A 16,833-nucleotide genomic window follows, 5' to 3' on the forward strand; every position below is an offset into this window, starting at 1 on the left:
AATGTCAGCCATGTCAGCACTGAAGGAAAACAAACACATTCACTGTGACATTTGTTTTGCCAAATCACATGTAGAATTGGGAAACCATTTGTGCTAATACGCCAACAGACATGTCAACAGAAAAAAACAGATCATAGCGATATAAAAATAAAGGAAAACAGAAGTTTGCAATAAGAATTACTCCAGGGACTTAGGTCATATCTTCTTGCAACGAGAAGGAGACTTAAGTAAATTATTCACCAGTCCGTCCAGTAAGTAGGTTTCTCGGCTAATGCTAAGTGTTGGCGGATGGCACAAAAATCAAAGCCAAGAACCTCTAGAAAATGTCTGAATATAGCACAAACATCACTCTGTGTCTTCCATATCACTCAACAGTGCACTGTTGTTGATCACCAACACCCCTCTTACTGCACAGCAGTAATGCAATGGCGTTACATTTAGCGCTAAACGCAGAGCGTGGTGATTATGATTGGTATTAATGCGAGGAGACTGCAAAAGAAAAACCTGTGATGCAGATCAGTGTGAGGTGCTTTGCATAATGCATTGAGCATTTTTTCAGACCATGTGAGATTTACGCCGTGGCAGTGCGATAATTTGTCTGATCACGCGCATTAATCTCTGCGACTCTGCATCAACACGGATCAGTGTTAGTAAGCGCCTCTCTGGTTAAAGGTTCAGGATTGGTAGAGCTGACAAATTAGTCACAGACAGTGTTCAAGCACCATGTGATCAACCATTCATGAATTACAAATCTGTGAAAAGTTGGGCTTCAGAACCACAGACAATGAACTCAGATGCTCAGATGTCGCCTCCTGGAGCAGAAATGCAGGGCTGGAGATCTGGCTGAATTCAACAAAAGAACAAAAGGCTGTGCTCAGTTCTGGCTGAAACACAACATCTAGTGTCTGACTTCGATAAGAGGGACAGGTAAACGTACACCTCACCAATACATATGTAATCACTTCAAGTTTTTAAACGATTATCTAAATAGACAATGCATCCTCTGACCTCACTGCAAAACCGGAAACAAGATTGACATCACTTCCAACACTCAGATCATCTTAAAATAAAAACATGCATTTGGTGTCACCTCTTAACTCAATTTGTTCACGTGATCCAAAGACACCATCTGAACTCAGAGGTTGCTCAATCAAAACAAAGCTTCAAGGAGACAAACTGGTTAGTAAACAGAGCATCACCAACAGGGACCCCGGTAGATTGAATAGAGCCAAGCAATGAACTGACCAGGCTGGACCGGGGACAGCTTAATGGCACTACGGCAGTATCTGGTCAGTGGCAGCCTGGCTCACAAGTTTCACCTCCAATCGAAGCAAACACAAACAGTTGTCAACAGAACGTGGTTTAAATGTGCTGTAAGTAGAGTGCACACAGTAGTACAAAAAGTGTGAAAGGTATCATTAGCCAGTTTGATTCTTACATAGTTTGTACAAACTATAATACAAAACAGTTTGCGCCATGATTCATCAATAAATATTGTGAGGTGCAGATATTTATATGATGTTCATTAATTGGTTTTGGAAATGTTATGCTGGTTTATAGCAACAATTATCAATAAATATACAATAGAAGTCACCTTTGAAAGTTTCAGACGAATACAACAACGCCAACATGTTGAGAAAACAGCAAAACCTGTCCTGACCCTGCTGGGCCAATCATGAGTCACCGCCACTCATAACATAAGAATACATTCACAAAACATTAGAAAACATTAAACAGCCAATAAAGGATGATCTCAAATATATAGATATTACAGTATTCTAACAGCTGCTGTCCATCCAGGAAACATAAAAAATATAACGAGTCTCTTACCTCACGTTAAAACATGGTAAAAATGGGTTTTTCTCCAGAATGCTCCAAGCCAAATTTCTGAAAAACGTGGGGTCAAACAAACCAGCGCGACAAAGGAATCGTGACGTCAGTGGCTGCTATTTGGTGTGGAAATGCCAAAGCTGGAGAACTGCGTTCAAAACCAATAGGGGAAAATCGTCACTGGCGTCCAGGGTCATTATAATAGATAAGCCGTTTTTGACTCTCGGCTGAAAAAGACACGCGGCCGGGTGCATTTTTGATATTTGTTACTAAATGCAAATTTTGAGAGTAAAATGGTTATTAGCCGGTATCTGCAATGTCTATTCGGCCATTAAAAGGTAACAGTTGACATATTGAGATCATCCTTTATTGGCTCTTTAAGTATTACAAGGGGGACACATTTCTTATCACATTAGTGTTGAAACTCATTCTTCATTTCTATCAACAATGACCAAAGCAGACAAAGCCTTTCTCATTTGCAGACAAGTACCATCGTGTATGCCAAACCCAAAAGGTTCTTCACCTTCAAATATGAAATTTGTACCAACGCAACGACTTTATACTCCCAGACAGAAATTATTTTGACATTTACAAAGACACTTGTTTCCTCCAGGCAGTTGCTCTTATCGCTTGTAATTCTTCCCTGTCCTCTGCACATGTACGCTGTGCAAGTGTAACAGCCTTGCCGAGAGACAAAGCATGGTTGCATATTTGGATTGTGACTGTATCCATCTGAGAAAGGGGAGGGGTCAGACTGGGGGGGGGGGTACCCCTACTTGGATGGGTTTGAAGGAGAGACTCCCACACATGTGATTTTTTACCCTGTTCTGTTGGATGTGTAATCAAATAAATAAAAGTACAAAGTCACCTATAATAAATTAGTTCTTTTTGCCCCTCTCGCCCCTGTCCCATCAAAATGTTCCTAGTTACCCAACTATTTCTGAACATACCATGCATAAGATCCTAACGTCTGTGATCTCTCCTTGGCTCTCTTGGCTTCATTCACCAGCTCCTCAACAGCAAGCCTGTCAATTAAGGAAAAACAAACAACGTTTTACAAATCTAAGCTTGTTATCGATGATCGATGAGTCCATTCCACTATCAATAGACATGCAGATCTCAGGCCTGATACTTCACGAAGGCAATTATGGCAATTGCCTCCATGCCCAATTGCCATTGCCTTGGTGCCCTTGAAATGCTCCAGTAAAAGTTCACAATTTCCTCATAGCCCTTTAGCAAGGAGAAAATGCCTCAGTGGTGCCCTTCTTTCAAAAACGAAGCACATGCCTGAGACACGTTTGGTAATTGTCAAAGACAAGCATTCCCACTTGGTGTATCAAAATTTGTGCATAAAATCACAAATCTGTGACAATTTGGCTCCATTGGTCATCAAAGTTGCGAGGGAATAATGAAAGAAAGCTTTCAGATGCCTAAAGAGGGCTTGGCAGGCCTGATTTAACAATTGAGTGAAAAATTACCTTAAAAAATATGTTACTTCAGAGGGAGTCGTTTCTCACAATGTTTTATATCATCAATAGTTCTCCATTGCTTGTTACCAGGTGAGTTTTTATGCTCACAATTATTTTGAGTAATAATAACCAATACAGTGTCAAGGCCCTCATTATAGGCAGGGTAACCTTTTGGCAAATACTACAAAAATTAATGAGCAAAACAATGGTGAAAAGCACTGGAGTGCTGACATTGTTAGAAACGACCCCCCCTTTCAAGTAATGTAGTTTTATAGAGACAAAAGAAGATTTTGTCACCAACAAAATTTGAGTTGGAGTAAGGCTTCAGGCAAGCCCTCTATCGCCTGAGATACAAGGAGGAGTTTTAAATCTCAAGTAAATGCGATCAGTGACCCAAAAAATGTAAAAGTATCAACTGGCTTGCTAATGATTAGGTCAAACTTTTAAAGACACCGGACACTATTGGTAACTTGGGTATCTCAACATATGTATAAAATAACAAACCTGTGAAAATTTGAGCTCAATGGTCGTTGAAGTTGCGAGATAACGTTGAAGTCATGAGAAGTTTTGTGCTTTCAGATGCTTGATTTCGAGACCTCAAATTCTAAATCTGAGTTCTCGAAATCAAATTCGTGGAAAAATACTTCTTTCTCGAAAACTACTTCACTTCAGAGGGAGCCGTTTCTCACAGTGTTTCATACTATCAACCTCTCCCCATTACTCGTTACCAAGTAAGATGTTATGATGCCTTTAAACTGATTCATATACAAAATGGCAGCTCAATAAAGTCTCCACCTCCACATCAATGACATCTTTAAAAGAGTTACGGAAAGTTTGTCACCCACACCGATCACCGTGGCAACATCCCTCTGCAGAAATCCATGAAGATTTCATGTCCGGTAAGTGGATACTTTGTTTTCATCCTACATTTTTTTTGTCTTATTTTTTTTTTTGCTGTATTGTTTTTTCATCTTTCCTGGCTCTCAAGAGAGTAATTTTTTAAGTACTGACGGCGCATCGAAGGCACATGAACACAAAGAAGTATTTATCTAGATATCTTTAAGAGTCCCTGCCTGTAAGAATGTACCAAATTAGGGGGGGGGGGGTGATTCATGGGTTCGCAGATCTTCTTCGAAAAAATTAGAGTGATGCACCATCATACCAAACGAATAAATCCAAAATTTTAGTTTGCTGATGCTTTCGGTTTTGTAGTTACCAGTTATCAAAGTTTGGGCCAAAAGACCCTCGAGAAACGAATAGTACATTTCCCTGTAAACACAAAAAAGTGTGCCAAGCTCGTCCCAACAAAAGTAAAAAAATTGTTGAAACCTCCAGTTGGGCTTATAATAAAAGTAAAAAAAAAAAATTGGGATCTCGTTGGCGCGTCATGTTATGCGCACCTGAACCTTTGACGAACAGTGCCCTCGTGCCATTTTCAACGTCTCATAACTCAACGCGCCTATAAGATCCCATGAATTAAACAAGTTCACATGAAAGAGCTTGCATCCCTAAAACAAATTGAAGTGCAAAGTGCGTGGGATCTCGTTGGTGCAGAGAAATAATAGAGATCCCAAATTGTTTTTATACTTTTGTTATAAGCCCAAAAATCTGAAAGTTTCCAAAAAAAAATTCCTTTTGTTGGGATGACCTTGGCGCACATTTTTGTGTTTACAGGGAATGTACTATTCGTTTCACGAAGGCTTTTAGGCCGAAACTTTAATAACTGATAACTCCCAAACCGAAAGCGTCAGCAAACTAATATTTTTGATTTATTCGTTTGGTATGATAATGTATCACTCTAATTTTTTAGAAGAAGATCTGAAAACCCATGAATCACCACTTGGTACACTCTTACAGGCAGGGACTTGTAAGTGTTCCACCTTTCTGGTACTTGACAAGTGCTTTACTTTGTATCCTTCAAACGAAGATGCAAAGACAACGTCAAAGTGCTGCACATCTCAACGTAGAGAACAATTTCATTGACTACAGTGTAGGTCACTTCTCCAGATGCTCCCATCGCCATTTTATGAAATTCTTCAAGATTTAGAATGGTTGTCACACGTCACGGGCAATTTCGATGGAAAGTGGAACAGCTCTCCACATTGGTCTCCTTCCTACGAAAGAGTACCGACGGGAATCGCATCTTCTAGAATATGAAGACAAGTGTTCACTGAGGCATAAGAAAGCGAGGCATAGCGGGTATAAACTTTTGGACGTCCAGGGGTGATTCTACTGCGGTGACTGTGGCCAGATCGTTACAAAAGATCAGGGTATGATCGACTGTGTTTATCCAGGGCAATAATAAACTGAAGGAGTGGAGGTCGAGTGTCAATCTATAGACTGTGCGAGTCTCGCGTGTACTTGAACATGGGTACCTGTTAAAGTGCGCGCGTTTGTTTCCTTCACGCATTAAAGCAAAGTAAGTGGTCCCAAAGTGGTCCCAGCGGTTTTCAATTCTTGCGAGACTTGCCTAGCCTATCATGTCTATAGGCAGATAGGTATTGAAATTTCAGAAGCCAATTAAGATTGCCTTTAAGAGTAGGCTTGGCACACAGTCAAAAAGTCCCAGATACTTTAAAACTCATAATGAAAATGTACTTTTCTCAGCAACTGGCATGAGTGGGAGCAGGATAAACCGTCACCGTATTCATGAAGAGGCACTTTAGCCCCAGCAACTTATTTATGTTAGCAGAAAACCCCATTTGAAATTAAACCATTTTTTGAAATGTTTGTTGTGGACAGTGTTTGCTTATTAAACTTGTTAATAACCATGAATGTGGAACTTTTAAATCATGTTTAAACTCGTTTTTTTAATTTTTTTTTTATAGCAAATTTAGCAGTGAGGCATTAACTGTTTAATAACCAATCTGTGAACAATGAACAAAAAGTGTCTCAAGTTCATAAAAACTCAAATTTATCTAAGAACGATTCATGCATCGTTTCTCAGATTTTGGAGGGTTGATGTTCGTTCGTGAACGCTATTAAGGGAGAAAACTGACTAGTTCAGCTGAGGATTAAAACAGTTAGGGACACCCCTGTAAAAAATGACGTGAGTTCTATAAACTGGGAAGAATCTCTCTCTTGAATAATGTGCCATTGAATAATGTGTCATGAGCACACACTGCACTATCAATTTTTTTTTTCACGGCCAAAATAGCTATCCCAGTCTGGAAACAACAAAAAACACCACCAGCACAACCTCTTTTGCAGTGGCATAAATTTCTTCCCCACTGTGTAACTCGAGTCCGTTTGATCACCCAACACTTTAGTGCCTGTTGTAGGATTGCGATGATACATTGTACATGTTAAAATAATACAGAAGACCTTGAGATAAATGTCTAGAAAACTCTCCACACATCTTTACCGGGAGAGACTCTCAAGAAATAGGTTTACTTTAGGATACTTGTTTATAAATACAACGTGTGCGATACGTATTGTGTATAGCCCACTTGGAATTTGGCACTTGAAGGATGATGTATTTAGATTTTTGATGTCTGCATGCAGTGACAAACCGTACTTCCTGTTGAACCGCTCGCCAGCAGTACGCTTTTTAAGAACCTTTTACAAATTCCATTGCCCGATTTCTGATGCGTGGTTGAGAAGTTTAGACAGATTTTGGCAAGATGTTGATATAGATTATTTCGAGATTCTCAAAAAGCCTCGTTCACACTTGATGACATTCCGAGGAAATTGAAAGTTCTGCAAACTCTCAAGGACTACTGGAGAGAAAAAAACTGTTTCCTGTGAAAGGATGAACACTAGTGAACACTTCTACATCGCCTAACTTCCTTCAGTGAAAAAGTTTTGTTTGCTACCTCACTAGTAGCGCCTTTCTAAACAATCAACCAATCAATCAAACTGAAAAAAACACTTCACACTGGTCCCAGCGCCTCATCCAAAGGTGCTGGGACGCAAGCTTTACCCAAGTAAATTTGACCACTCCCCCTGATCGATTGACCCTTGATTACCTCTTCCTTGATTACTTCTTTCTCTTCATGAAAGACTCAACTAGGTCAATAAAGATGTAGCTCTCTGTTGTGTAAATCAATTGCAAATAATGAATTGTCCTTTTTCATTCGATCACAACTTACTTTTTACTTTGGTTTAAACAATATTTTTATTATCAATGGGGCCTCATCGAGTTTGTACATGTTGTGATTGTGTGCATGGCACTGGGATGGGGTGGGCTAAAGTTCACAAATGTTTAAGGGGAAGAATGAACTTGCTTTCATCCTTCACTGTTCAATGAAAACAACATGGAAAACTTTTTATCTTCCTTTCCAGTAGTCGGTGATAGTTTGCAGATTAAATTTTTAGGGGTTGAAAGGTCAACCAAAATTTTCTTGGGTATTTCCTCGGAATTTCGTCAAGTGCTTGACCCAAGCATAGACCTTTCCCCTGACCTAGGGTGCGTTTTTTCGCAACAAAAACCAATAACAGTTTCGATCTTTGGCCAGTGATTACCCAATGGCCAATTTAATCCAAACAGTAGTTGGTCACCACCGCCAAAAACGCACCTCTAAAGACCCCTGGTTGCAACTGTTCAATGCATCTTGCATGTACATCATGAACAAGAATACGTACAAGCCATCAGCCCATCCTAGGGATCTCGAACTAGACCAGTGAGGCTGAGCAAAAAACATCACACAGGCTTCAAATAGTTCCACCATATATTATTTTCACATCCCACCTTTCAAGTTCCTCCTGTTGACTTGTCACTTCACACGTCGTCGAGTCAACAACCACCGGTTGTGTTGCATCAGCCATGGTCACCTCCAGCGCCATGTCACCTCAGGGGCGGCACCTGCGATCATCCCAGAATCTGCACAGAGCGGAAAATCAAGACGCAGAAATTTGAGTGCTTAGAAAGACGAAGGTGTCAAGTGAGTATGAGGTTTGTACACAGCAATGGGATGACCTGTAGAGACCATTTAAAAGGCAGTGGACACTATTGGTAATTGTCAAAGACTTTCCTTCACAGTTGATGTATCTCAACATACGCATAAAATAACAAACTTGTGAAAGTTTGAGCTCAATCGGTCATCGAATTTGCGAGATAATAATGAAAGAAAAAAAAACCTTGTGTGTCACGAAGTTGTGTGCTTTCTGATGCTTGATTTCGAGACCTCAAATTCTAAACTTGAGGTCTCGAAATCAAAGTCGTGGAAAATTACTTCTTTCTCAAAAACTACGTCACTTCAGAGGGAGCTGTTTCTCACAATGTTTTATACCATCAACGTCTCCCCATTACTGGTAATCAAGTAAGGATTTATGATGATAATTCTTTTGAGTAATTACCAATAGTGTCCACTGCCCTTAAAGGGTCTAGGTACATTTTTTAGAACACAAAACCAAATGTCCACAAATTTACATTAAACTAACACAGTTTGAAGATAATGATGGTAGAAGGCTTCCCTCAAAATATTACTTAATGTGGTGCTGTAGTTTTTAAGAAATTAGTCAAACAAGTCACAAAACTAATTGGTGTCTCTAACTAGGCGAAATTATTTTAGCATGTAAAACATATTTTCTTGACACTGTTTTACTATTTTCTCAAAAACTAAACCACCTCAGCTAGCAATATTTTAAGATGAGCTTTCTACTATCATTATCTTTTTTAAACATGTTAAACGGTGTAAGTTTAATGTAAACCTGTGGGATTGTTTTTCTGTTACATAAAAGGACCAAAAACCTTTAATTGTAATACGATGCAAAGGTAACAATGATATTGTGCGTCAGCGGTTATGACGGGGTGACCTGATTGACTATAGAGCTGTAAACGCGGATGCTCTGTTTCTCAATTTACCATCTTCAGGCGTTCAAACGCCCATAAAAGGTTATTTGGTATGTTTTGTACTATGGTGGTGTACTCAGGACTTGCATCTGAATAAATAGACCTAGATGTTGACCATCAATGGTTAAGAGCTTTCATTCCTTGAATGATTTAACGAGACCAGAACAATTCTATATCTTCAAGTACATGTATGTCAATTGCGGACATTTTTGGTGACACTTGAAGACGCTTCGGTTTGAAACTTTATAATGAGAATCTCTACAATTGAGAATCTTTTTTTAGCAATTTATTCCCTTATGCAGATGTGTGATAAGCACAGTTAACTCGGTGCTTTCCTGGGTGACTATATTTCCATGTACAATAGGTACATGTAGGGCCTGTAACAAATGTCGTTTGAAAAAGTAATTTAATAATACAATAAATTGTTTTCTACACAGGCAACAAACTTGCATCCAGTTTTACACAGATTTTCAATGAATATCACAGGCCTACACTTTCAGCACAAACCACTTTTTATTAACTCTACTGTATGACAAGCTTCCATCCAGCTACAAATCTGAAACAATCCCTTTCCTAGAAATGACAACTTGCATAAAATGCGGCATTATGTACAATGTAGGTGGTTCACTACAATAACAGTGGTGAGGCAACGTACATTTGAGAGTCATTAGTTGGTTCACTGCGCAGGCCTGAACCTATAAACAGGCCATTGAATTGAAACCATGAAATCAATTGCCGCTAGCTTTCGCATTGATGTCCTTTCGAATTACCCATAAACTAAGAGATTATCCAATGGAGGAAGCGCCCTTTGCGGTAGTGCAAACACCACAGCCCTGTCAAACATGACATTCCCGTCCTGCAATATTTGCACGACACACTACGAAGCTTATAGTCCCCACCTGCGGCCTTTTACTTTGACGTTAGTCAAGATTGAACTACAACAAGCTTACATTCATCTGGCAGGCAGGGTTACATTTAAGAGCTCACATCCCCACTGGCAGTCATGAGTGTCTTGTATAATGGGTCAACGGAACAACAACATTGGCGTAAATTACCTATGAAATCAAACTTTGAAGGTTTAAAGGTATCCTAGTCTGATGAGGAATTTGTTGGATGGGAAAGAACTAATATCCTTTAAGAAAAAAATATATATTATCTTGAAAATAAAAAATAAACCTTTTCTTACAGTTTTCCTTGTTTTGAGGTTGACACTTCATCATTAAGCTGACGAACAACATTTTCTGTGATGAGATGGTTACAACCAGGGCAATTTTTTTAGGGCGACAGCCGACACTGACGGGGTGTGAGTTAAATCGTTACTCCGTAGGGCTATTTTGTTAGGTAGGACAGCTGACATTTTCTGGGTGTGAGATCGTTACTACCCTTGGCGACTTTGGTAGCTGCGACAGCCGACATTCTTCATTTGTTAGATCATTATTACCAAGGGCAAATTTGTTGGGGGCGACGTCCAACATTTTCTGGGGCAATATTATTACTATCAGGGTAACATTGTTGTAGGGGGCAATACAGTTATTACCCATTGGGCAACTTTGTTAAGGGCAGCAGCCGGCATTGTCTGGCCCTGAGGAAGGTTACTACCCAGGGCAACTTTGTCTGGGGTGAAAGTGAAGTTCATTGAGAAGTCACCTCGATCCACTCAGCAAAAGTACATTTTAGTAAGTCCTCGCCGAACTGTCTCCTTTCTATTCCGCGACAGTAAAACAAATAGCGAGACAAGTTCTCAATCGTGAACAATCTTCACTTGAAGTTAATACACACAGTGTTACCAGCAACCAAATATAAAGTGATACCTCACGATGCCACGCCTCCAAACTTACCCGCGTTCTGAAAACAAGGCATAGTATACAGGTACCTTTAAACAAAGAATTCAAAGTCATCATCGTATAGCTGTGTTTCTGAGTAAAAGACCCTCTCATAGTAGTCTGAAGCCCCATCGAAGTCCCACCCCCACAACTTGATTTACAACTAAGAGGAATTGAGAGGAAGCAAACATGAGACGCCCTCAAGTGAAGGTCACAGTAACTTGTCTCCTCTCTCCCTGCAGATTAGCATCTCCTCTCATGGTCCTTACTCTATGCTCTCATGCAGCGCACTACAAAACCTTCCTGGCAGGTATATTGTTACATACTTCAGGAATTTTGAAATCGGTAATTTGACCGTTGATGTATTCCACTGATGGTCATGTTTACACAAACATCAAAGATCATAATGATTGTTTGTTATTTGGGCGATCTCTTGTTACATCACTAACTGACTTTGAAATGAGTAACCCAAAGAGATAAATGTTTTATTTGACTTTAAGAGTCCCACAGCTACATGTACTTCATGGGCAATTGCCTCCATGCCCCCTGGTGATTGCCTAATGGTGCCCTTGAAATGCTACATGTAGTAGAAATTTTAAATGTCTTTATCGAGGGTGCCCTTTACTAAGGAGAATATGATTTGGTGCCCTTGCCTTTTCAAAAAAATACAGGCCTGAATCATTGTTAGCTATTCGCGAGATCTCTTGTTCTTTTGTTACATCCCTGACTGACTTTGTAATGGGTAACCCAAATAGATGAATGTTTGGTTGTAAGAGTCGTGACGACAGAAAATCACAATGAACCTCATCATTATTTTGCATACATGTAGGCCTATACACGATGTTTGCAGTTTTGAGTTACGTAATCGTGCATGCTTTTATAATGAGACAGGAAATTTCACACATTCGGTCAATATGAATTTAGATTCAAAGTGACAGTTTGAAATCCTCAAACATCCTGTTAAAAAGAAATCAAAGCAAATAATATGCCGACAGGTGACAAATTGCAAACTGGATTTTTTTAACACACAATCAAAACAGTCCTTCCAAGCTTTCAAAACTATACCTATACAGATTGACAGACCATAAACAAGAAATGCCCCATCATGCCAACCAACCATTGCGGACTGCCTCCACTCCCTTCGCTGACAACAGTCCCTCAGAAATGAACAAAGTACACAATTTGCACTTAGTTTAAAAAAGATACAAAGTTGTTATCATTGGTTGTAACATGAAGGCATACCTCGATACAAAGTATTTTTAACAACACTGCAAAGTTTATGTTTGGTCCACATTAGCCAAAATTATACAGTCATGGGCCACATGGCACAGTGTATGAGGCCATGAACAGCCATCAACATAACGGAGAAGCAGGAATTACGGAAGTAACAGAAGAGTAACATATGCAATAAGTTGAACGGCCTTTTGACAGTATTCATTCTCTGTGATATTTGATACTATTTATCAGCTCAAGAGCCTTCATCGTGTCTGTGGTCAATACCATTATCTGGCGTCAACTATGCAGTTCATCAATTCAATTAGCCATCCTGAGACCAGGCTGTTTGATCAAAGACAAAACTACCACAGTTGACATTTTTTGTATTTATTCCTGGGGAACTCTGGACAGGGTGGCACAGTTTGTTTTGCTCAGAGTGCTGGACAGTTGAGTTCATGGCCCAATTTCATAGAGATGCTTAGCAGCCGATTTTGTGCTTACTCTGCGATTTCCAGTTCATGGCGCTACTAACAGTATTAAGCCACGAAAAGGTGTGCTTACCTTCCGGTGCTTACTGCACGAAAAAAAATGACGTCACAATGCAATTATCCATGGTGAACGCACAATATGGCCGCCTAATTTTTCTGCTAAACCTGTGAAATAAGCTTTCACCGTAGCAAATTTTTCTGCTACCAGTAAGCACAAAAATTTCCTTACCGTTAAAGGCAGTGGACACTATCGGCAATTACTCAAAATAATTATTAGCATAAAGCCTTTCTTGGTGACGAGTAATGGGGAGAGGTTGATGGTATAAAACATTGTGAGAAACAGCTCCCTCTGAAGTGCCATAGTTTTCGAGAAAGAAGTTATTTTCCACAAATTTGATTTCGAGACCTCAAATTTAGAACTTGAGGTCTCGAAATCAAGCATCTGAAAGCACACAACTCTGTGTGACAACGGTGTTTTTTTCTTTAATTATTATCTCGCAAGTTCGATGACCGATTGAGCTCAAATTTTCACAGGTTTGCTATTTGTTGCGTATGTTGAGATACATCAACTGTGAAGGCTAGTCTTCGACAATTACCAATAGTGTCCACTGCCTTTAAGCAGCTCTATGAAATTAGGCCCAGGGCTGCCCGCCAGTGCCATCCAAAGTGCCTACAGGGGAAATTTAAATTTCTAGTGGCGCTCCACATTTCAAAGGGCATCAGGTTACCGACCAAAGGCACAGACGCCATCGCCTCCAAAGCCTCTGTGAAGTATATCAGACCTGTTGAACAGACCTGTGTATTGAGACAGTTGAAGGGACACGAAAGGACCAGTTTTCTTTGGGCCCCTGGTTGCTGGATGCTATTTTCGGTCCAAAAGTAGCACAACCAGATGTGCAGTCTAGTCTGGTAACCTGTGTAGACTGAAAATAGCTTCTAAACGCAAGTTGCTGCAACTCTCTCAGTAGGCCTATACAGTCTGTTGTGGAATAATTATTGTTTTTAAAACCCAACTACATGTACATGTACATGTACCAACCTGGACATAAACAAAGAGGACTAGAGGAATTACAATCTTAGAGTTGGGATTGTCTGGGTTTAAGCTAACAGGTGAGATTTAATTCTCATCTCACCCCTGTATGCTTTGTTTTTGAAAGGGCATTGAGCACCACGAGGCATAAATTTCAATTGATTTGAAATGGTTTTTATCTGCAATCAAATGATATTTGCAGTCAGAAGCTGAATTGCGGCTCAAATTACAAGGATAAACAATTCAGAAATCAACCTGTAAACAACAAAATTCAAACCTACATGTAACGGATCACTTAATCACAACTACAACCAAAACCAGATCGAACTTTATAATTCAAGGCAGGAGTTCAGTACATAGTAAACTTGTGGTGGCCTAAATGGAGTGAAGATTTATAAGAGACTTTACACAGTGACTTCAGCTCAGACAGAGTGTGGGCGAGAATGGAGCAAACTGTGCTGCAATCACGCACAAAGGCCTGACACTCTTTGCACAACATTCACAGGCTTGGGAACTCAAGGGATTTACATTTAATTAGGCAATCATCACAGAGAATAAAACCTTCTTCAAGCACGTCATTTACACCTTCATGTAACACCCCCCGGAACATTCATGATTCAGTACACTTTGTATGCATGGTTAGCGTTCACTCACTTCAGCTTCTACGTACAGGTTGTTACGAAGTCACATACCAAAATGAAACAACATAACAGAACATTAAAGGGAAGGACCAACAATAGAAATGAATGTAAATGGAGTCAAGTTTAGGAACAAGAAATTAAAGTTATTTAATATAATACCAAATTAGCAACGAAAATTACATACAAAAGACCCCAAGGGGAATTTAAATAAATACATCGAGATAAATATAATTGTGGTGAGAAAATAACGAGAATGAGAGGGACAACTGAGGGGGGGAGGTACCTCCAATAATGGTGAGAATCTAGGCCAGGGTCTAGCGATGATGATGATGAACCAGCGTGGAGAATCCCAGATGTCATCGAAGACTCAACTCAACGGTAGTGAGGATTGGTGAAGGACATCAATGGGTATGGTAGTGAGCGTTCACTCGGCACCGGCCACACCTCACGGCCGCTGGCCCGCCAGAACATCGTACGCCACCCGGCCTCACGGCTGGAACTCTGGAAACCAAGGCTTAGAATCTGATGATCGACGGCCGAACAGTCCTTTTAAACCAACGATTACTTGAAGGAATTTTAAAGTCCATTCGCAGAAGTGATCAGGGACAATGGGACACAAAACGAAGTTGTAATCGCGACCACCACATACTTATTACATAAGATTACATACTAAATAGGAATTCTTAACACCCTCCCCCTCAGGGTGGAAAAATACGACAATAATGAAGTATTTTTCTGTAGTAATCTCACATTAAAAAAATTTACTTAATTAAAGGATTTCAAATTTAATTGCCAAAATATAATTTACCAATCAAAATAACGATGTAAATACTGTTTGCCATCAAACTAACCGTTATCGATCAATAAATCTCACATTACAAAACTGTGATTTATACAATTCAAATACACAGCAGACTTAATCCTTAAATACCTCATTAAACTTAAATTCTGAAAAATTCATGATCTACTCAAACCATCAGCAATTATGTTCTGTTTGCCTGGGATGTGCTTGAATTCCAAATTATAACCTTGCAACAACAGACTCCACCTCATTAAACGTTGGCTTTTGTTCTTGAACTTATTGAGGTAAGTCAATGGATTGTGATCTGTAAACACAGTAACTGGGAAAGGGCCTGTAACATACACTTCAAAATGTGAAATTGCCAACATGAGACTCAACGTTTCCTTCTCAATTGTTGAGTAATTCTTTTGGTGCTTATTTAATTTCTTCGAGAAATAAATAACTGGATGTTCAACACCTTCGTCATCATCTTGCAATAATGCGGCACCGACGCCAACATCGCTTGCATCAATTACTAACTTAAAAGGTTTGCCAAAATCTGCTGCCATCAAAACTGGTTCAAGGGTCAACACACCTTTCAAATTCTCAAAAGCCGCCTGACAACTTTCTGTCCAGACAAATTTGGTGTTTTTCGCCAACAGATTGGTTAACGGTTCTGCGATATGTGCAAAATTTGAGCAGAATTTACGGTAAAAACCCGTCATGCCAAGAAATCGCATGAGTTCTTTCTTATGTGCTGGCACTTTAAAATCATTGATTGCTTGAACCTTAGCTGCTTTTGGCGAAACCTTTCCTTGACCAACCTCGTGACCTAAATAAGTCACATGAGCTTGACCTATTTCACTTTTCTTCAGATTAACAGTTAGATTAGCATCAGATAATTTATCAAACAATGCTTTTGTTCTAACAACATGATCAGTCCATGTATCAGAATAAATGATAACATCATCTATGTAAGCACCACAACCATCTAAGTCTGAAGTAATTTGATTCATCATTCTTGTGAACGTGCTAGGAGCATTTTTCATGCCAAATGGCATAACATTACACTCAAACAAACCATCGGGAGTTACAAAGGCAGAAATTTCTCTAGCTCTTTGTGTTAATGGCACTTGCCAATACCCTTTCAGAAGGTCGTACTTGCTTACATACTTGGCATGCCCTATTCGATCAATGCACTCATCCAACCGTGGAATGGGATATGAATCAGTTTTGGTAACAGAGTTCACTTTTCTATAATCAATACAAGGACGTTGTGTTCCATCTTCTTTTGGTACTAACACAACTGGTGAACTCCATGGGCTCTGATTAGCATGAGAAATTATGTCATTCTCTAACATGTATGTCACTGCTTTACGAACATACTCAAGTTTGGTCGGATTTAGACGGTATGGGTGTTGTTTGATCGGACTTGCATTTCCAACATCAACATCATGAAATAACATTGAAGTTCTCCCTGGTTTATCTTGGAATATTTGCACATACGATTCCAGAATCTCAACCATTTCATTGTGTTCTAGTTCAGGTAAATGACAAAGTTTACAATCTAGGTTCATTAACACATCAGAATTTTGATTCATGAGAGAACTAGTGACTGACGCAAATCTAACATCTTCGTCGTTTTCATTGTTATCTACAACCTTGTTCTCACTAATCTCTATAGAGGAACACGTCACAACTACAGGTTTGGTCTCAGAAATTCTCTCGTGATATTTCTTTAACATATTCACGTGACAAACCC

General features: G+C 39.6%; 1 protein-coding gene across 1 annotated transcript in view; it reads right to left on the reverse strand.

The window, feature by feature from the left end:
* Positions 1–16,833, reverse strand: part of LOC117293280 (NKAP family protein UM04995-like) — a 44,051-nt gene that overhangs the window by 14,524 nt on the left and 12,694 nt on the right. The window contains exons 2-3 of the mRNA XM_033775517.1: positions 7,990–8,121; positions 2,781–2,855 (exon numbers count right to left, since the gene is read on the reverse strand). Coding sequence (XP_033631408.1) covers positions 2,781–2,855; positions 7,990–8,084 — 170 coding nt within the window. The 5' untranslated portion in view covers positions 8,085–8,121. The remainder of the gene's footprint in view (positions 1–2,780; positions 2,856–7,989; positions 8,122–16,833) is intronic.

The sequence above is a fragment of the Asterias rubens genome, chromosome 8, assembly GCF_902459465.1.
Source record: "Asterias rubens chromosome 8, eAstRub1.3, whole genome shotgun sequence".
NCBI lineage: Eukaryota > Metazoa > Echinodermata > Asteroidea > Forcipulatida > Asteriidae > Asterias > Asterias rubens.